Raw genomic sequence first — 19,743 nt, 5'->3', positions numbered from 1 at the left:
AGCTTGTGGCTTCACTGTGGTGAAAAAAAAGGGCTACATGAATCACAGTTCCTATTGTTAAGGACCTAAAATTAAAAGTTATTCTCTGGGAAGCCAAGATCAAAAACTGTCCCAAATTTAGTGTCTGTCCTCTAGCTTACCCACTCAACTAGAAAATTTTAAGCTTCAAAGACCACCTTTTGAACAGTAGCACATGAATTAGTAATAACAATGGGGCTCAGATGTCTCACTTTGTATTTTCATATTTCTCCCTATTCTCCCTATTTTCTCCCTATTTCAAATTTATGATTTTGCAACTGATTTTACATCTGATTATTGCTCTTCTTCTTGGCTAGATATCAAGGACTACTCATACCTAAGGCTGATATTCTTATCCTCAAAGCCTGAGTGAGCCAAACGCATGACTCACAAAGTTCCATCTAACAGTCTTTCTGCTGAAAAAGCCCAATCTTAGAATGAGATAAATTGAAATTAAAAGACTCAGGCTGAAACATACACATAGCCTTAAATAGCTGAAAATACGCCGTGAGCTTGGAAAGTGCAAAACATTTAATTTTTAAAATCTCTTCCATGATACTTTGGGAACCATATGGAGCTTCCTTTTCCTTATATTCTACACCTACACCATCCTACATTAGAATTCACATTAAAATATAGTGTTTAGTGGCCAAATACATGCAGTAGTTTAAAACATAATTGTATGTATGCATGTTACCTCTACAGTTTGGTATTTCTTTTCTGAGCTTATACAACTATGACTGGCAGCAAAGCTCACTGAAATGTATTTAGTAATCTCCATCCATCTCTTTAATTTAGAGTCACCTCCCAGGTACTCATTTGCATTTACAATGCAGATTTCCTAATATAAAAAAAACAAGATTGTTGGTGGTATGTCCTCGTGCTGGGATGATGCCACTTCATAAAAGATGGAGATCTTTCTAATTTTTACAATTTCTGTCTTAATTTTTGGAAGTGCAAGCACACCACGATTTTTCAATTTCCATGTATTTTAAATGCTCAGCACCTGTAGAAATTAGACTGCATTCTCTGGGATGTGAAGATTTCCTCTAAAACCAGGTGGTGAGTCTCTGCACAGAGATAAAGGAAGAACCAAGAAACTGGAAGAAAAACTTACTACCTCTAATATCACATCTCTCCAGTCATGTTGCCATACAGAAACTAAAATTAATTGAAAATGCAGCCTCACCTACAGTGTTTTGTGTTTTTTAACCACCTCAGGAGTGACACTAACTGCTCCACAAGCTGGGCAATAAGTGCTCAACTGCAGGATTACATCTCTCATACCACTCCTGGGGCAAGCCCACAATGGTCAAAGATCAGACTTCCAGTTGCAGTGACCCTGCAAGGCTCAAGTCAGACACTTAGTACTCATTTTGGGGATGGTGAGATATAATCCTGTTAGTCCTATGTACATAGTATTTTCAACTCTGATTTAGGCAGCCTTGTACCTAACAACTTTGCATCACATAAGGATTCTTTTTATAGTACCAAGACGTTCTGTCCTGTATAAGTTTTGTAAAGCATAAATTAAAGTAAGCACTATGTTCAAATGTAGATATACTTTGATATATGAACATTAAAAAGGATTATCAAAAGATAATTAAAATTGAGCTTTGAAAATTAACTCTAAACTTTTTCATTTTGGAAGGCTGTAGCTTGTGGAGCTTTTTTTTTAGAAATATTTCATTTTTAGCACTTTGTTGAGTTTGTTGTGGGACTGTATTTTCCTTTTTAAGGAAAGAAGAAAAATATGAGGAAAACCTTGGAATAGTTGTAAATTTCCTTATACAAACGTTATTTCATGTCATGTGAAGTTACTGTGGCTTCCTCTCTTCTTTTTGGTTTGAAGATACAAGAATTAGAGCTGGGTAGGAATTTTCCTACACAAGGCAGATTGCTATAAAATTTTCATAAATTAAAGCCAGCACTGAGAATTTACCTCTTAAATGTCTCAGATTTTTACACTCAGGTGTGAGATGGTCACCCCCTCTTAGCCTTTATATATAGTCAGTGAGGAGACACAAATGATCTTGAAAGTGATTCACCTCCTTTTAACACAGGCTCCTCCAGATGGTAATTCAACTCACCCCAGTCAGATAACTGTCTGAGAAGGAGACAAACAACCTTCAGGCATGTCTGCTTCTCTCCACTGGCTATCCAGGCTAGCCAGGGTGACTGGCTCATAGCTCAAGCCTTTCATCTGTGATAGAAATTTCACCTCAAGTGTTTGCTGAAACACAGTGGTTAAGGTTAACTTCTCAGGGTCTGCTGTTCTCTGCCAGCCAATGACTGCAGGTGATGCTGTATTACCTGACTCCACAGTCTGCCCAGATTCTGCAGCCCGGGCAGCCAACTTTGAAGAGCTGAGTTCTGGAAACATTATTGAAAGTTAATTTACCACAAAGTTGTTATTTTGTTGTGTATGTATTTGCTGTTTTCTTAAGAGCATGAAAACATTTGGAGCACGAAGAATTCTTAGGAACCAGAAATTCTCAAACTCTGTGACTTGAACTGCAACCCTGTTTATTTCTGGACTTTGATATTTGAGGATGAGGCATTAGAAAAACACAGCTATTTTAACACCTGGTTTCAATCCAGTTAATAACTTTGCACCTGATGCATTCTCCTCCATTAAGTTAAATTTATGCTAATACTGTCCTGATTAGCAAATACTATTTAAAGCTGGTTTGTGGGAAGTTTTCTGAAAATGGTAGCCATCTAGATTCGCAGAATTTCAGCTATCAGTTTACAAGACAACATGAACTTCCCAAGTTAACTTTAGGTATCCCTAGAAAACAGTGGAATAGCCTACAGGATGACAAGTACTGACAGCTAGAGAGAGGTCTTTTTCATGCTGGGGAAATCTGTGCTTTTGTTGAACGAAACACATCTTTTAGCATTGAAAATGGCAGAACTCCAGTATTTAATTTACTTTACAGAAAATTCAGTTAGCCACATGACACTTGCTCTATTCTGGAGGTCCTGAAGCACACGAGTATGTACTTAATTCCATACCTGGGCTGTATAGGCTGTGCTCTGCAGGGCTTAATGAAAGGTGAAGGGAAGGGCACCAACCTGACAGGCTCAGCATGACAGTTGAGTATCTTCTCTTTCTGAAGGAGATTTAGGTGGCAACATCTCTGTCCTCTGCACTGTATTTCACTGTATGGTGTGGGCAGACCTTAACTAATTCTATAAATCATACTGTACTCTGAAAGACAACCTTCATCCTTTCTTCTTTCCCTCCCCCCCCCTGAAAAAATGCTTCAGGCAATAACTTTGCATCTACAATTCTGCTTCTCTTTAGGATCTAGAAGAAAAAAAAAAAAAAGCAGCAGAGGTGCCAAAGGGATACATTTTTGTCTTCCTTGGATTCATTTGAGCTCTCAGGGAATAATGCATTTGCAGCATGATGTTTTCAAAGCACTGTCTATTAAAATATTAATAACCTATAACCTCAGCCCCGTAGTGCAGTAGGTGATTTCAAATTTCTACTGTTTTACAGAAGCAGGAATAAATACTTTGAAGGAAAGGATAATTTTTGGAGCTGAACACAAAAAGCTCTGAATTGTTAAGCACATCTTCATGCTCAACAGAAGAGAATATCCCAGATCAGTCTACCCAAACAAACACAGACCAAGAAAATAACCAATCAGAACAGCAAGGACCAAAGCACACACAAAAAAACACACTTTTTTTAAGCACAGGACCTGGACCAATAGGCACCTTCCATGGTATTACAATATTAATTTTAGAATGAGAGAATGGATTAATATTAAATTCAGCCATTTGCTTAAAGCGATTTGATACCTTCTCACAATTTGGTAGAGAGGTTCAAACTGTATGTAACATACAGGTCAAGTCCATCACAACATACAAAAGCATCTATTTTCTGCTAAAATGGTAGTGCTGCTTTGATACAGAACTCAGGAAGATCTTACCTTGCACATGAGAAGCGAGTTATTTTCTCTCTTTCTCAGGGATTCCCTATGCACAGCTGTTGCCTTTCTGAAAGGCATTCTGTTCCTTAGAGCTCTGGGATGATGGTGAGGAATAGAGGCATTTGCTGCCCTTCTAGCTGGAGCTGATTTTTTCTACAAAAGATACAATCATTACACTTTAGGCACTTTAGGCTAAAAAAGGAAAACAATTGTGTGCTTTTAAATAAAGCATTCAGCTAGAGGTCAGTCCTGCTTCATGTCATATTTAAGCAGTCAGGACTATTGCACTCTAATAATTGAGTCTCTAACAAAATGCGGCTAATATCAGGCTACATTAAAATTTGTTTTACAATCTTTGTGGTGCAGTAAGTCTTTTTTCCCCAAGTAGCAAGTGATAGGGAAAGAGGAAACAGCCTCAAGTTGTGCCAGGGGAGGTTTAGATGGCATATTAGGAAAAAAATCTTCACTGAAAGGGTTGTCAAGCATTGGAACAAGCTGCCAGGGAAGCGGCTGAGTCACTATCCCTGGAGGTATTTACAAGACACACAGATATGTCACTTAAGAACATACTTTAGTTATGGACTTGGCAGTGTAAGGTTAATGGTTGGACTTGGATGATCTTCAAATTATTTTCCAACCTAAATGATTCTACACTTCTGTGAATCAAAGCCTTTGTATTCTGGCACTGTGGTAAAGCAGCTGGAGCTCAACTTTGTTGTGCCATTCTGTGATCTTAGTTTTAACCCTTAATGACTGCCTCCAAGTAGTATGCTAAACCATCTCTTGGAATTCTGCATCAACACTATGTTCTTATTTTGCAGCTTCATATTCAATAACTAACTCACTGGCCAGGACACTCTCCCAGCCTATGGGCAGACTTTAACTCCCTACTTTATTTGAGGGAGATCTGAGCACATTATCCCATGTTAAGTGCTGGTAAAACTACTAATTAACTTGATGTGCAGTATTATCAGTTCTTTGTGTTGTAACTCTTCCAGATGTAGGGGTAATTAGTTAACCACTGGATCTCAGAAAAAGAAAGATACAGACCATGATTCAATAAGTTAATGTCTGAGCGAGAAAAATACTGAATTTCCATCTGCCTCACTTAAGCATTTTATAGGCTATATATAGGCTTCAGCTCTTTCCAGAAGGGTTCAATTAGAGAGGAAAAAAATAAAGCAAGCTAAGAGTGAGATGACAAAAAAGGATGTAACTGATGTACAGGCTCAAGAGTACTCAGTGAAGGGACCTAATAAAAAAGGAGAAAGAAAAGACTGAAAAGAGACCCAATGCTTAACATGAGAGAAAGTGTAGGTCCGCGCAGCCCTGGCTACAAAAATCCAGCACAGGTACATTGAGTCCAATTCACTAAGCAGCCTGGGATACAGCACTGCCTTCCTCAGTGCCTCACACCACCTCAGAGGGAGTGAAAAAGCACAGCATTCTCCACATTGTAAGGTCTCTGCTACCCACAATGCTTTTTTACTGACACAAACACATGTGTTTTGGAGGCAAATTAATCACAGAATCGACCTTAAAGATCATCTCATTCCAACCCCCCTACATGGGCCAGGGACACCTTCCACTAGACCAGGTTGCTGTAAGTCCCATCCAACCTGGCCTTGAACACTTCCAGGGAGGGGGCAGCCACAGCTTCTCTGGGCAGCCTGTACCAGCGTCTCACCACCCTCACAGTCAAGAATTTCTTCCAAATATCTAATATACCCTCTCCCATTTTGAAACCACCCCCTCTTATCCTATCACTACATGCCCTTGCAAAAAGTCCCTCCCCAGCTTTCTTGTAGTCCCACAGAACCTTCTCTTCTCCTGGCTGAAGAACCCCAGCTCTCCCAGCCGTCTTCACAGAAATTAATGCCACAGTGGAGTCCTTTTAATCAAGAAGCTCTAACAGCTTCTCTTCTCCCAGCACCGGCCTGCAGAGAGATGTCTGCCCCAAAGCCACACAGTGCCACCGGCACTAGTGGATCACTCGGCCTTACGTTTCGTTGCATTTGCCATTCACGGGCTGCGAGCTGGAGAAGGACAAGCGACCACACACCGCTTTGTGTAAGGGTACAACAATCGCTTTACGCGGTGGAAGGTGGAGATCCACCTTGACACAGCTGAACCGCCGAGTCTGAGCCAACCGCACTGAGGGCTGGGGCGCTACCACATCGGGACAGGCGCCATGTCGTGGGGAGCCTGACCTACACGGGGCTTCCCGCCCGGGCGGCGCTGAGGGGAACGCTGCGGGCGGGGCGGGTTTCAGGTGAGCCCCGGAGCTGCGAGAAGGGACCCAGACACCCGAACCGCTGCGCGGCACAGGGACTGAAGGACGCGGGGAGACTTCCCTGATGCTCCGGGGTTCCCCGCCGCACAACCAGCGCTGCCCGGGCCGTCCGACCCCGCCGCCCGCCTCACAGCGCAGCCCCGGGCGGCACCGCGGGGCGCGATCTCCCTGAGGCTGCCCCGGGGTGGCCCCGCCCGCACAGGTGCGGCGGCTCGCGCTGAGCCCCGCCCACCCCCCGGGCGCTACCTGGGGGGCGGGGTCACCTGCCGGCGGATGGATACTGTTCGTACCCGCGACGTGACCCTCACTCACAGGTGTCCCCTCCGTGCCCTTCCCAAGCCAAAACGGTTCCAGCCCCGAGGGTCGCCGCCACCGCCGCTGTTTGGAGCGCTCGGCGGGGGAGGTCCACGTGCCCGCGCGGCATTAGGAGCCGCAGGACTATTTTTTTTCACCTCCGACGCAGGGCTGGGGAGGCAGAGGGTGGGCGTGTGCGCGCGCGGGAGGCGGATGCGTCTGGGAACGTAAGTAGATCCGGTTGAGGAAGTCGGCGCTCGCGGCAGCTGGGTTCCCGTGGCTGCACCAGGGCAGGAGCGGCCGCGTCCCCAGCGGTGCCGCCCCGGGACCCCTCCCGCTCCCCACCGCCACCAGCAACAGACGCCGCCGCCGTAGCAGCAGCAGCAGCAGCCGCCGTCGTCATGGCCACCCGCTCCTGTCGGGAGAAGGCGCAGAAGCAGAATGAGCAGCACCAGGCCATCCTGGCTAAGCTGCTGCGGGAAGAAGACAACAAGTACTGCGCGGACTGTGAGGCCAAGGGTACGCTGGGGCGGGCGGGCGGGCGCTGGGGGCGGGGGACGCGGTCTGTCAGCCGGCCCGGCCCAGGTGAGGCGCTGCCCACGGGCCTTGCCTCTGTCCTCCCGAGCCCGGCGCGGCAGGGTCTCCTCTGAAGGCGGGGATCGTTAGCGTGGCCGGGGCAGGGCCGCTGCCCCGCCACCCCGCCCCGCTCCACGTCCGCAGGGGCGGCGAGGCTCTGGCGGGGCCGCCCTCCCGTCCGCGGCGACCGGCCCCTTCCCGACACGGTGCAGAGGCAGCAGCAGGAATCTGTGCGACCTGGGGAGAACGCTGATGGGAGGCAGATAGCCTTTAATTTCCCTGTGAACCGATTTGCGGTTCTCTGTCCGGCTGGTAGCTGCCGTATCCGAAAGTCAGGAACCCGCCCGGCTGAGGCTTTGTGCAGTGACTGGCCTAGCCCTTTCCTGAAGTTTCACCGCCGCGTCCTCCTACAGTGCAGCCAAGTATTGATCAGGGCTGTGTCCCTGGGCCTTAGGGATGACAGTGGCTGATGCTGGGGATAGGTGCCGGATGAGGTGTAGGTTTGAGTGTCTGAAGCAATGAATGCGCTTTAATGTTGACTCAGTCTTACGAATGCCAGGCTCTTTGAACCTGGGTGCCTGTGCTTGGTTAACCATGTCGCAGAGGAATGGTGATGAATGAGATTTTAAAGGTTATGTGGCCGACAGATCGTGCCTCTCTTCAGTCTGATAGTTTTATTCCATGCAAAAGTAGATGTATACTTGCATTATACTTGCATTTGTGTTTACTTTGGGTCCTGTGGCTTTGAAATGGAAAAATGTAGCATGTCCGTCTTTCATCTGGAGACGATTTGTTAAGATGTTACTCTAAATAAGATGATTGCAGAGCAAGTTATTAAGCATAATACTTCCTGGCTAATAACCAGGTGTTCACAGCATATGTTTAGCTCTAGAGCTGCTTTGCTCAGTCCTCTTCCACCTCAAGTGGAGGTTAAGTATGGTAAACTAGTTTGAGCAACTGTGAATGCCACTGTAATTTTCCTTTATAATCCATGCCTGCTACTTCAAAAGTAAGACCGTTTTCCTCATATATAACCCAAAGAAGTACATAATGTGGGTTATACCAGAGATCATAGATCTTTACGATTTTGCAAGTAACTCTTAACCATTTTCTAGCACAGCTATTCATTCCCCTAAGCTCTCTATTACCATGTAAGAGACTTACCATTGCCAGTTGTTTTCTGGAAAAATCATGCTTGTTTTGTACATTATTGGCGCTTCAGATTTCTGTGCTCAATGCTGCTCTGAGTTGCTTGCTGATGGAATTACATTTGAGTGTTGTTCTATAATGCAGGCCTTGGACCTGCTTTGATCAAGATCAAGAAGTGTAGAATTCTCCAACTAATTTTTGTCCTGTCTTCTGAATGCCCTCTTCCTAACCATCACCTGGTCAAAGTATAATTTGTAAGGCTCTGTAGTCCTTGGTATCTTTTTCCACTTCAGTTCACCAATAACTACACTTTCAACTTCTTCCTTCTTATATTTATTCTGTTTAGTATCTTTATCCACCACTCTTTTCTTTGTTCCTTTCATTTTTCTCTTGTCACAGAAGCTTGCTTTCTTAAGTTCAAGTTTTGATGTATCCTGAGTTAGTAATTTTTCTCTTGAGGTTCTGGAGGACCTGCCAATCTCTTGATCAAGTTGTCTTCTGCTAGTACTTGCAATTCAGTTTCCATCTTTCTAGAAATTATTTTATATACCTGCCTTAATAAAATCTGAAGGCTTCCTGGTCTCCTCTTTTGCTTGGCCCCAGTCTGCCCTTTTTGGCTTTCTGTATGCCCCAGTCATGTCATGCTTTCACCCTGCCCATCAGGAAAGCTGACATGAAAATACTGTGTGATGCAACATGAGCTTACAGTGCTGATGGGATTAATTTTTTTTTGTTTTAATTATTATTTTAATTTGTGTGTATCTTATCCTCTTGGGGTTATTCTTAATTTAAATCTTGTGTTTTATAACCTTTGTAAGTGCCATCAGCCTTTACCTGCACTCCTCTTGTTAACTGTGTAGTTATCTTGTAGTTGAAGGGGATACTGTGGTATGAAGCTCTCTTTAGTTACAGCTATTCTAGAGGCACTTGACTGAGAGATACTCGTACATGGACACTGTACAGATTTCTTTTCTTACATTTAGGAAGTTTCCTTCTAGGAAGATAAGCTGTGTGAACAATACTGAGATGCCTCCACTCTTCCCTGAAGTCTAGATTTCTGTATACTTCCAGAAGATGAGTGGCTCAGAAGAAAAAAAGATGAGTGAGTCTCTGGTTGAAAATTAAGCTTGCTGTGAGTACGCAGTACCAGGTTCCACTCTTCCTTGTCCTGTCAGCCTTTGTTCAAACCTGTTTCCCCAAAGAAGAGAAGTGAAAGATATTTCTTTCAGTTGCAGCCATCTGTTTTTTCCTAATATGTTTCACACTTAATCCGTGGTGCTTGAATGCTAATGAATGCTTTCTGGTGTCTGGCAGAGTTGTAGTTCTGCTATTCCTGGTATGCAGAGATGTCTGAGGCAGCAGTTTTTAACATGGATGGCACTATTAGCTAACCAGAGTCTCTGGGCTGTGACAGTCTTCTTCACCTCTTGAATCACTAACAGCATCCCTTTCATCTCTGGATGTGTTTGTCACTGCAGTCTGAAATTCCCTATTGCCCGTTCCACTATGGATTCTCTTCATCCTGGGTTCTGCAGATATGAACATGACAAAATATTTAGGACTTCTGTGATGTCAGCCTAATTCAAAATGCATGCTTTTCCTGTTTTGGGTTGGTTGTTTTTTCTTTTTTTGGGGGGGGGGCCTGTGGGGTAGTTGTTTTTGTTTTGTTTCAATAGGATTCCCTGAGCTGTGTTTCTTGCTTTCTTCCTGTACCTAATTGTTGGGCAACATTATCTTTGTGACTAACAAAATGTGTGATTTAATACTCATTGTGTTAACTGAGTTGCAGTTGTATCTTGGGTCTTATTTTGGCAATACTTAAAGCCATTTTCAGTATGGTCTTTCAGATAGCTGGCATCAACCCAAATTCAGCATGGGTTTCTACTTGAAGCTAAGAGGCTGTCATCACTGATTCCTTCCCCTTCTGTTATAGTCTGTCTTAAATCTTAGGTATTACTTTTACCTCAGGCATCTCTTCAGATAGTCACATCCAAGGGATGTTGAAATCTTGCAGACTGCACTTGTGTATCTGTTTTAGCTGCTAGTCTTGAGGCTCTGAGAATTCTTAGGCAGTTAGTCTTAAAATCTTAAATATCCTTTATGACCCTGAAAAACTTAATGTAGTCCATTTTGCATTTTTGTTGCTAATTGTTTTCATCATATCTACTACAGTGCCACTGTTGAACTGCCTTCATATCATTAAGGCTTCTCTCCTGGCTTTTACTTCTCATATCAAAAAGATGATTAACAGTATTTACTATTATTCTAACTACTTACTCCCATATTACTGAATAAGCTCTCCTTGCTCTCAAGCATATGACCAACATTTACATTGCATTGTGAAATTTCAATCATGTACCTTTCCTGTACTATTGTATGCTTGCTCTGTACAAGAATTTGAAAAGCTACCTCTTGGTCTTCCTTAAAGTAGTCAAAATAATCTTGTTATCATTAATCATAGTCTTTATCAAGAAGAAACCTGAACTTTGGTTTTTGGCTTACTTTTTCAAGTACAAGGTGTGCAGATAGATTGGACAGCTTTGGTCTGCAAGTCTTTTGGGAGGGGGAGAGTACAGCTGAGGACACATCTGCCAGAGTAAGCATTATGCAATAATTAGGATTGCTGACTCTGGCAACAGTTTCTGGAAGTGCTTTTTATTCTGTATTTGGTTTTTGCCTGTTGAAATAGCTGCTATGAATCTGACTGTCACCGCTAAAATGTGTTGGAAACTACCTGCTGTAGGGCCATAAGTCATCATATGTCACATTCAAACTGTAAGTCTTAACAGCTACTGGGAGAACTAGATGATATCTGTTTTGGTAAGAAGCCTAAAAATCAAAGGTTCCGGAACTGTCTTTGCAATCACAGATTTCTGAAAGAGGGAGAAGGTTGGGATAACGTTTGACAAGACAGTTCTTGTCTGTATTCCAACTACTCATCTCTATCTGAACAGTCATCTACATAAGGCAGTAGATGTCTTCCCAGTGTTAAACTACTGGGAAGTATTTATACTACTGTTTCTTCTATTTGTAGGACATAACCATGTTGGTAGTAACTTAAGTCGTCCTGAATTTTTGAAAGATATAAGCACCCAGACTTCCTTTGTTTTCCTTTTGTGTGTATAACTAGGTAAAGCTAGAAGGAATTGGAATATTCTAGGAGACAGAAGTAGCTGTATATCTGTCCATCTGTCTTGTCTGTATGCTGAAAGCTGTTGTAAAGCATGTGATTTTTTTGTTTGTTTGTTTCTCTGTAGAGAGACTTTAAATGAGTTTTGAATATTGTTCCAGTGATGATACTAGAATCTCTAAGCAATAGCACCTCTTGGGAGATCTGTCAAATGGAGCCAAAATTGAAACCTGCTAACTTCTGTCAGCAGTCCTTTGACTACAGGGGCTATAGTTTTCTGTTTCTATGTACCTTGCACATAGTCATGATATGCCAGAAGACTCCTGGGCATGTGTTATTGCTTGGCAGCAAAGCTGGTATTATTTGGGCACTGATATTAAGCAATACTGAATCAAGTACTTGGGAGCTGAAAAGTGTGAAGCACAAGGAGGTGCTTTTTCTTAGAAAGAGGCATACTCACCAGTATCAGAGGATTAGCCATATAAGCAAGTAGGCCTGTAAAGTAAACTGGAGGAAATTAGTCTTAGTGAATTGTGACCATCTCCAAAAATGTGGATTGTAAGACTCCAAATGGTGTTTTAATCATTGTTTCAACAAAAGATGTATGTTTAAAGCCTGTGTGAGTACTCTCTAACCTACCTTTTCTGTTTGTCATGCTTGCATTTGGATGTTGGCTTTGTTACAAATTGATTGATTACTGAAATCTCCTTGTAAATTTGTCTCCCTGTCAAGAAGGCAATTACCTGAGTTGTCAGTTGTTTGGGAAATTTAACAGCAGCAAAGTTAAAATAGCATAATTGAAAGCTTGCAGACCTCTGTATAGGCAATTGCAGATGTGTTGGGCTTTCAGAAAAGGTGAATAAAATTTCTGTATTAGAGGAGGTGTTCTGTTGACTTGGTTGTGTGGGGGTTTTTTTGGTGTGTTTTTTCTGTTACTTGTTTGTTTTGTTTTTTAATGTTTACTTGATTAATTTAAACAGTGTTCAAGCACTACCAGGTATATCTCACCAGAATCCTAGTACAGAATGTCACATTGGCACTGTTGCTTGTTCAACTAGATTATTTTGTTAAGATATTAATGAAAATGCATTTCAGTATTTGTAGTGGTATTGTACAATCTTTGGATATCTGTATGTGACTGAGGACTTGGTTTTCTATGGCTGAAGAGTGGCAGGTAGAGGGAGAGACTGAACAGGAAGGATTGCAGTACCAGAATTTCGGGAGCCAGAACTAGTTGTTACAGTTTTGGCTTCAAGTTAACCTAACTTTAACTTTCCTGCCAACTTGCCAATCTCAAACCAAAGTCTCTTAGCAGTGGGGAACTAAAAAACTGGAATGGGCAAATTGGCAAAATAAATATGGAATATTCCAGATGTGTTTATAGCTGTTCAGACTTGGGTTTTTTTGTAGACAATTATGTTTTGCATGTGCTCCCTTCTATGACTGGAAGACTAACTGTATGAGCCCTATTTTTTGTGAAGCTGCTTTTGATACTTGCTTGTTTTGTTTGCTGGTCTTCTCACTGCCTTAATCTTACACTGTATATGAAAATATACAGTCATGTCTTCCTCCAGAATGAACCTAAAGCAAATGGATGTCTCTTGCCTTCAGCCTATTCAAGGCTTCAGCTTTTTTCCCTGGCTGTCAGTTAAAGAATGCTTTGGGTCAGTATAAGCTTTCTGTATGACAAGGCACTGGCAGATTACTTTCCAGGTGAAGACCTCTCCTATCCTCCTCCTAAGGTGGAGGAACTACCAAAATGAGACCTAGGAGAGGTGGAATGGAGTTGGATTACACTGGAGGCCAGTTCCCCACATGAGATGAGTGCAACTTCTTGCCCTATACTAAGTTTGAACACAGTGATTACCAAGTAGTTGCTGCTTACTGCTTTATGGATATCTTGTCCCAGTGAATGTAGCTGCAAATGTAAGATGTAACTAAAGGTTACTTGGATCAAGAAATTGCTAGTACTTCTCTGTGTAATTCTATTCCCAGGTTGTTCTGGGAGGTCAGGTTGCTGAAGGTCATACAAACAGAGCAGACCAGAATATGAATCAACAGATAAAAACACCTGGAGTCTTCTAGCTGTCCAGTGAGGCTCCACAGTATCCTTCCAGTAGGAGTAATGAAGACAAACCACTCTGATTCAGGGCGGGTGTCTTGGTTTTTGAGCTAGGGGGAGGGAGTTACATTTCTTCCTAGTAGCTGTTGTAATACTGCTTTTTTTATTTAGGATGAGAATAATGTTGCTAACACACTGGTGTTTGTTGCCAAGCAGTGCTTACTCTGAAGGACTTCTCAGCTTCTCTTACCTGCCAGCGAGGAGGCTGGGGTTGCACAAGAGGCTGGGGGGGGTCACAGCCATGCCAGCTGTGACTGGGGATATTCCATGCCATGTGATGTCACCCTGAACTATAAAAACTGGAGTGAGTTGGCTGGGAGGGCAGTGGTTGTAGCTGTACAGGGACTGTCTGGGCATCATCAGTGGGTGATAAGCAGTTCCACTGGGCGTCATTTATTTTGTGAATCCTTTATCATAATTGTTATTATTGTTTTCCCTTCCCTATCTGTCCTACTAAAGTGTCTGTCTCTCCCCATGAGTTTTACTTCTCCTTTTTTTTTTTTTCCCCCCCCAATGTTCTTTCCCCCATCTTACTGAGGAGTAGGGAAGGGGGCGCCTATGTGAGCGGTTGTGGGGTGTTTAACTACCTGCTTGGTTAACCCACAACAGTGGGTCTTGCTTAGCAACTGGAATAATATGTTTTGACATCAAACAATAGTAAGGAATGGTATAATTAGAAACACTAGTGATCATCTGGTACTTAAACTTATTTTTCTGGCCTCTGTGAAAAGGTAATGCCTTCAAAGAACTCTAGAGATCAGAAATTCCCTTCAGTCTCTCCTGACACTCATCAGGATTTTTTTTTTTTTCTGATTCCATGCTACTAAACTACTCCAATGCTCTGTTTTGTTTTATATTCCCTTTTATCTGTTGCTGACACTGGTTGCATGAGATGGAAACGCTGTAGGAAATAGCTGCTGTTGTGGCCTTGAGAGCTATAATTAACTCACACCTGAGAAAAGAGTTCTTTAGAAGATACCTCTCCTGCTGGTAGGAGTGAGACAGCTTTAGTTTAAAACTTGTAAGTGGACAGAGTGTTGCATGATTGGGTCATTCTGGTGGTGGTTTTTTCCTGCCTGTAGGGAAAGGATTTCTTTCCATCTCTTCACTCTCAGTAGTGCAAAAAATACTGTGGAATAAGTTGCAGGAAACTTGTTTAGCTTGTAATAGATTGGGATTGTTTGTAAATACACATTCCTGGTGTTGAAACTGTGTGCACAGCCTGAAGGATTTTTACCAAAGCCCTTAAAATGTTATTTGGTGGTGCAGTCTTTGTTCTTCAGGACTTAGCTGAACTTGTTTGGATGAGATCTGAAGTGGCATGGTGTGGCTTTGAAGTTAGCATTGCTCCAGAGGCTAGATGGCCTGTGAAGTTTCCTTGCAACCTGAATTTTTTCTGTGACTACAAATAAAAATATCTATAGGACTTGTTTGGTTTTTTTTTTTCACTACACTTTTTTTATGTGTACTATGAATTTTTATGTTCTCTCAGGTGCAGATTACACAGATGCAGAAATCCTTATGTCCTTCATTTTGCTGCCCTGCATTTAGAAGTATATGCCTGGGAAGTTTAAGATGGTTTTTTTGCATGGACCATTATGGTGGGGAAGTTTCTGAAAAATTATTATTAGTATTGATTATTAATAGTAGTAGATCGTTAGTATTGATAAGACACTGTTTCATTAGGAACTGTTGATGTCTCCTAATGGTATCTAAGCTATGGTTCTATCATCCCGTAGTGACACAGAAAAGATGCCACTGCAGGATGCCCTTAGTATCAGTTGTTGACCTTCACTTTATTTCTGTATCTTGTTTTGTGGAACTGAAACTGCCTTTTTGTGAATCTGCTCTCTTTGGTCTGAATGATGTGAAGAAAACACAGCAGTACTGCAGCGCTAGGAAGTCTTTGCCAACAGTACAGAGAAAGCAATGAGATACATGTATGTGATAAGCAGACTTTCAGGGAGGTACCCTTTCCTGGAATGCTGGCTCCCTCTTTAATCCATGCTTTCTATAGGATTTGAGAGAGGCAATTATCAGCCTCAGGGGACAGTCAGCTGTTAATTTAGCTCAGATTGCAGCTCAAGATGACTGCCTTCAGAGAGGGACCCCTGCCCTAGATTATGTCTCTCAACCTGTAACCCCCAGCACTCGATCCCCAAATCCAATCACTTAATTCTGGTTGGTGGTTCTCTTGATTTCTTAAGTTTTCACCACCTTTCGTGCAGTTTTTTTCCTTGGTTCTTATCTTATTCATTCCACCTGCATCGGTTGTATTCAGCCAGTTTTGTGTTAGCAGCATTAGTTTTATCAAAAAGTTTACTCTTGATCAGCTCTTGCAGCCTAAGGTTTCGGCTACTTTAGCTGCTAGTGCTAAACAAGACTATTCAGAGAGAAGAATACAGTTGGTCAAACTTACCTGTAACCTCAGGGCCTGATACTGATGGCAGCACTCATTAACAACCTGTGTGATAGGGCAGACAACACCCTTGGCAAGCTTGAGGGGATACAAAACTGGGAGTAGTGGTTAATAAACCACATGGGTGTGCTGCTACTGGGAGCAGACAAATTGACAGACTGAAGAAATGGGCCAACAGGAACAGAATGAAATTCAACAAAGGGAAATATGAAGCCCTGCCCCTAGGAAGAGGGTCTAGGGATACAGAAGAGCTGCTGGGTGTCCTGTAGATCCCAAAGAGGTCATGAACCTATGATGTATCTTTGCCACAAAGGTGGCCAATGTCATCTTGGACTGAATTTTAGGAAGAACATCATCAGAAGCAAGAGGGAAGTAAGTGTTCATTCTGCTTTCCTCAGCACGGACAAAACAGCATCTGTAGTGCTGTGTCCAGTTCTGGGCTCCACATTACAGGAGAAACAGAGATGGGAACATGTCCATCAAAGGGGCACTAAGACAAGGAGGTTAGTATGTCTGACATAAGAGAGGTTTAGAGGGCTGGGATTGTTTACCCTGGAGGAGAGAAGGATACTGGGGAGATCTTATCAATGAATACCTGGTGACAGAGAACAAAGATAACAGTGGCAGACTTGACTGTAGTCTCCAGTGATGAGACCAAGTGACAATGAACACAAATTGAAGCAAAGGAAATTCCATTAAAATATGAGAGGATACTATTATTACTCTAGGAGAGTTTGAACATTGGAGCAGATGATGCAGAGAGGCTGTGAAGTCTCTATCCCTGAAGATAACTAAACTTGACTGGGAACAATCCTAAGCAAGCTGCTGTAGTTTGCTTCTCTCTGAGTTGGGGGAGATTGGACCAGGTGATCTCTAGGAATCCCTTCGAGTGTCAGCTACTGCAGATCCAATTCAGCTGTTGCCTCATTTAGAAGCTGGTATGGAGTCCCAGTGCAGATACCATATATTTTTCCCCTTACCCCTAGTGCAAACATCTGCCTACCTAGACTAAAAGTAGGTTCTTGGTTAAAGTTACGGTCCTTTATGAGAGAAAGGTGATTTAACAGCAGTAAATACAGACTGTAGTAGACTGTTGACTTGGCTTGAAATAAATTTTCCTGTGTTTCGTGCATCCAGAGGTAAAAAGGACCAAAACTAGGCATCTGTAGGAACTGGGGATTGAGAGGTTCCGTAGAAAGGTCGCTGGTGTCTTTGTATGTAACTAAAATGCTGTTTTAAGTCAAGCTAGAATATCCTCTCAACTTAAGCTGACTCCTAGAGCTGGTAGAAAGTTACTTAGAACTAGAGATTCTTGTGTCAGAAATCTCCCTGGATCTTCAAACTGCTTGTTGGAACTCTGTATTGTATTGTCACTGAAAATCTTGTCCCCTTGGAAGACTGAGCCAAAACAGAAACTACTACAGGTTTGTTTTCCTTCTGTTCGGACCCATTATCTGATTGATATTTGCCGAGAGCTTGGCTTTTGTGTGAATTCACACAAACCTGCTGTATTTTCTTTATGAAAACTTGGCAAATTGAGATTTGGATGGACACCTATTTCATATTAATCTCTTTACAGTATAATTACATGGTATTATGCTAACCTTTATTTAGTCTCTCCTCTTTCTTCTTTACCACTTACTGCTTCCCAATAGGTGAGAAACTTGCATGTTTCAGTACATACTGTCAAGGACTTCCCACTTGGTGCTGTGAAATTTAACCCAATAAAGACAACTTGAGTTTCTGCTTTGTTTCTAGCTTACTCAAAATGCTTATGAGATCTGTGTTCTTCCAGCCAGAGGAGCCAGATGGTTTTGGGTTCCACAGCCACTGTCTGAAGAGGAGGAAGAACTTGGACATTCAGGGAACATCCCAATGCTACCAGTCTGGTAGATAATAGACACAGGGAGCACTAATTTTGTAGCTTATGGAGATGGTAACATTTTAATAAGACAAAGTGAAAACTGCACAGGTCAACATGCTACCTGTCTCAGTAAGCCTAGATAGTCAGCTGCACCCTCTCTCTCTTGAAGAGATATTTACTTTCCATAGACCCTGGAGGACAGAGATGCAGAGATGGTAGCTCAGTCCCTGTCAGAGTGGAGCTATGGACAGCAATATGTGATTCTTCCAGGCAGTGTTGCCAAGCAACTAACTTTGCAGCTGTGATTTGGTAGAAGAGCACTTTTGTTTCTCAAAGCTATGCCTGGCTATGATTTTGTATAAGAAAGTGGGTATTTATATGAGAAGTAGGGAACTGTCTCTCTTGCATGAATGAAGAAAGGGATATGCTATTCAGTGTTTAGCTTTCAATTGCCATACTGTTTCTGTGTGCTACCTTCTTTTTAGGGAGGAGGGAACAAGGATCTGTATACAATGTTACTGAAGTGCTTAAAAGCATATTGATAAGGTTCATAGTATAGGACTTCATTAGTAGGATTAGAGGCAGTAGTAGTCTTGGGAATTTCTGCAAAAGAAGATGGAAGTGATTCATTGTGTGTGACCTGACAATTCTTGAATGCAGCTGAACTTGAGGGTGGATTCAAAACATGGCAGTGGAACTGAGTGATCATTTTAAATATGGTCCTTGTAAAATGTGCTCAGATCTTTTGGGCTTAAGTTTTTCATCCATAAAAATTTCTAGGAACAAACAGTATATTGAGAAGTAATGATGCTTTTAAGTGTAGGGACTGCTCCTTCCCTGGAAGTGATCAAGGCCAGGCTGGATGAAGCCTTGTGTAACCTGGTGTAGTGGGAGGCGTCTCTGTCCACTTAGGGATGTTGGATCTTGATGAACTTGAAGGCCCCTTCCTAGCCTAATCATTCTGTGACTTTTTTTTTTTTTTCCTTGGGATATGTACCTGTGGGATATTTGTTCAGTTGCTTGTTACCTGTAGATGGTGGTAAAAATCCCTTCAAGCATGTCAAATGCCAAATGTTGGCATATTCAGTGGAAATGTGCTTGTGCATTTGAACTCTACTCCCAAGCAGCAGTTAGACCAGAGATGTGCCAATCATGTGTTGAGTGTAGGCTTTTTTGTCTTTATTCTCATTGTCCAATGGTACCTAGGTGGGATTTTCTCAGCTTTAAATGTACTGAACTACTGGGATGTCTGGCTGGGATGGATTTAACTTTAACTCTCCCCATAGAAGCCCTTAATAGTGCTGTGTTTTGTGTTTGTAGCTAGAATGGTGTTGATAACAGTGCAATGTTTTGGTGCTTGCTGAGAAGTGCTTGTGCAGCATCAAGGCTGTCTCCAGCCTCCTTCCTAAGGCCATTAAGTTGGGAGTGGGTAAGAATTAGGAAAGGGAGGTAACCAGGACAGCTGACCCAGTCTGGCCTAAAGGATATTCCATACCACATGATAATGTGCTCAGTAATAAAAACATTGAAAACAAAAAAATCCCAAACAAAACTAAAACCTAGACAAACAAAAGGGGTGGTGGTGGTATAAATGGGAGCATTCATTTTAAAATTGTCTTCCAGAGCAAATTTGATGTGTATTGAGGCCCCATTTCCCAGGAAGTGGACATTGCCTGCTGATAGGAAGTAGAGAATGAATCTTTTCCTTTTATCTCATAGCCTTTTTATTATTTTAATCTAAGTTTTTTTGTACTCTCCCCCTTGGTGGGCATGTGGTGACTATCTAAGGTTCTCCCTCCCTCTCCCCCCCCCTACACATACAATTTGAAGGTTTCGTGTGTGTTTTAAGTAAAAAGTAACTATCATTCCCCTTAATAATAAGACTGTGGAGTCTCGGTTCACTCATCTGGATGTTTTGCAGCTCACAGCAAGCA

General features: G+C 42.5%; 1 protein-coding gene across 2 annotated transcripts in view; it reads left to right on the top strand.

Moving 5' to 3' along the window:
* Positions 1 to 6,761: 6,761 nt before the first annotated feature.
* SMAP1 (small ArfGAP 1) overlaps positions 6,762 to 19,743 on the top strand; it is a 76,729-nt gene continuing 63,747 nt past the window's right edge. The window contains exon 1 of one of the 2 annotated variants that reach the window (XM_030448074.1): positions 6,762 to 7,068. In XM_030448074.1, coding sequence (XP_030303934.1) covers positions 6,951 to 7,068 — 118 coding nt within the window. In that variant the 5' untranslated portion in view covers positions 6,762 to 6,950. The remainder of the gene's footprint in view (positions 7,069 to 19,743) is intronic. The other variant, XM_030448075.1, reaches the window with a different exon arrangement.

Source organism: Calypte anna, chromosome 3 (genome assembly GCF_003957555.1).
Source record: "Calypte anna isolate BGI_N300 chromosome 3, bCalAnn1_v1.p, whole genome shotgun sequence".
Classification (NCBI taxonomy): domain Eukaryota; kingdom Metazoa; phylum Chordata; class Aves; order Apodiformes; family Trochilidae; genus Calypte; species Calypte anna.
This window is presented reverse-complemented; position numbering and strand designations above follow the sequence as displayed.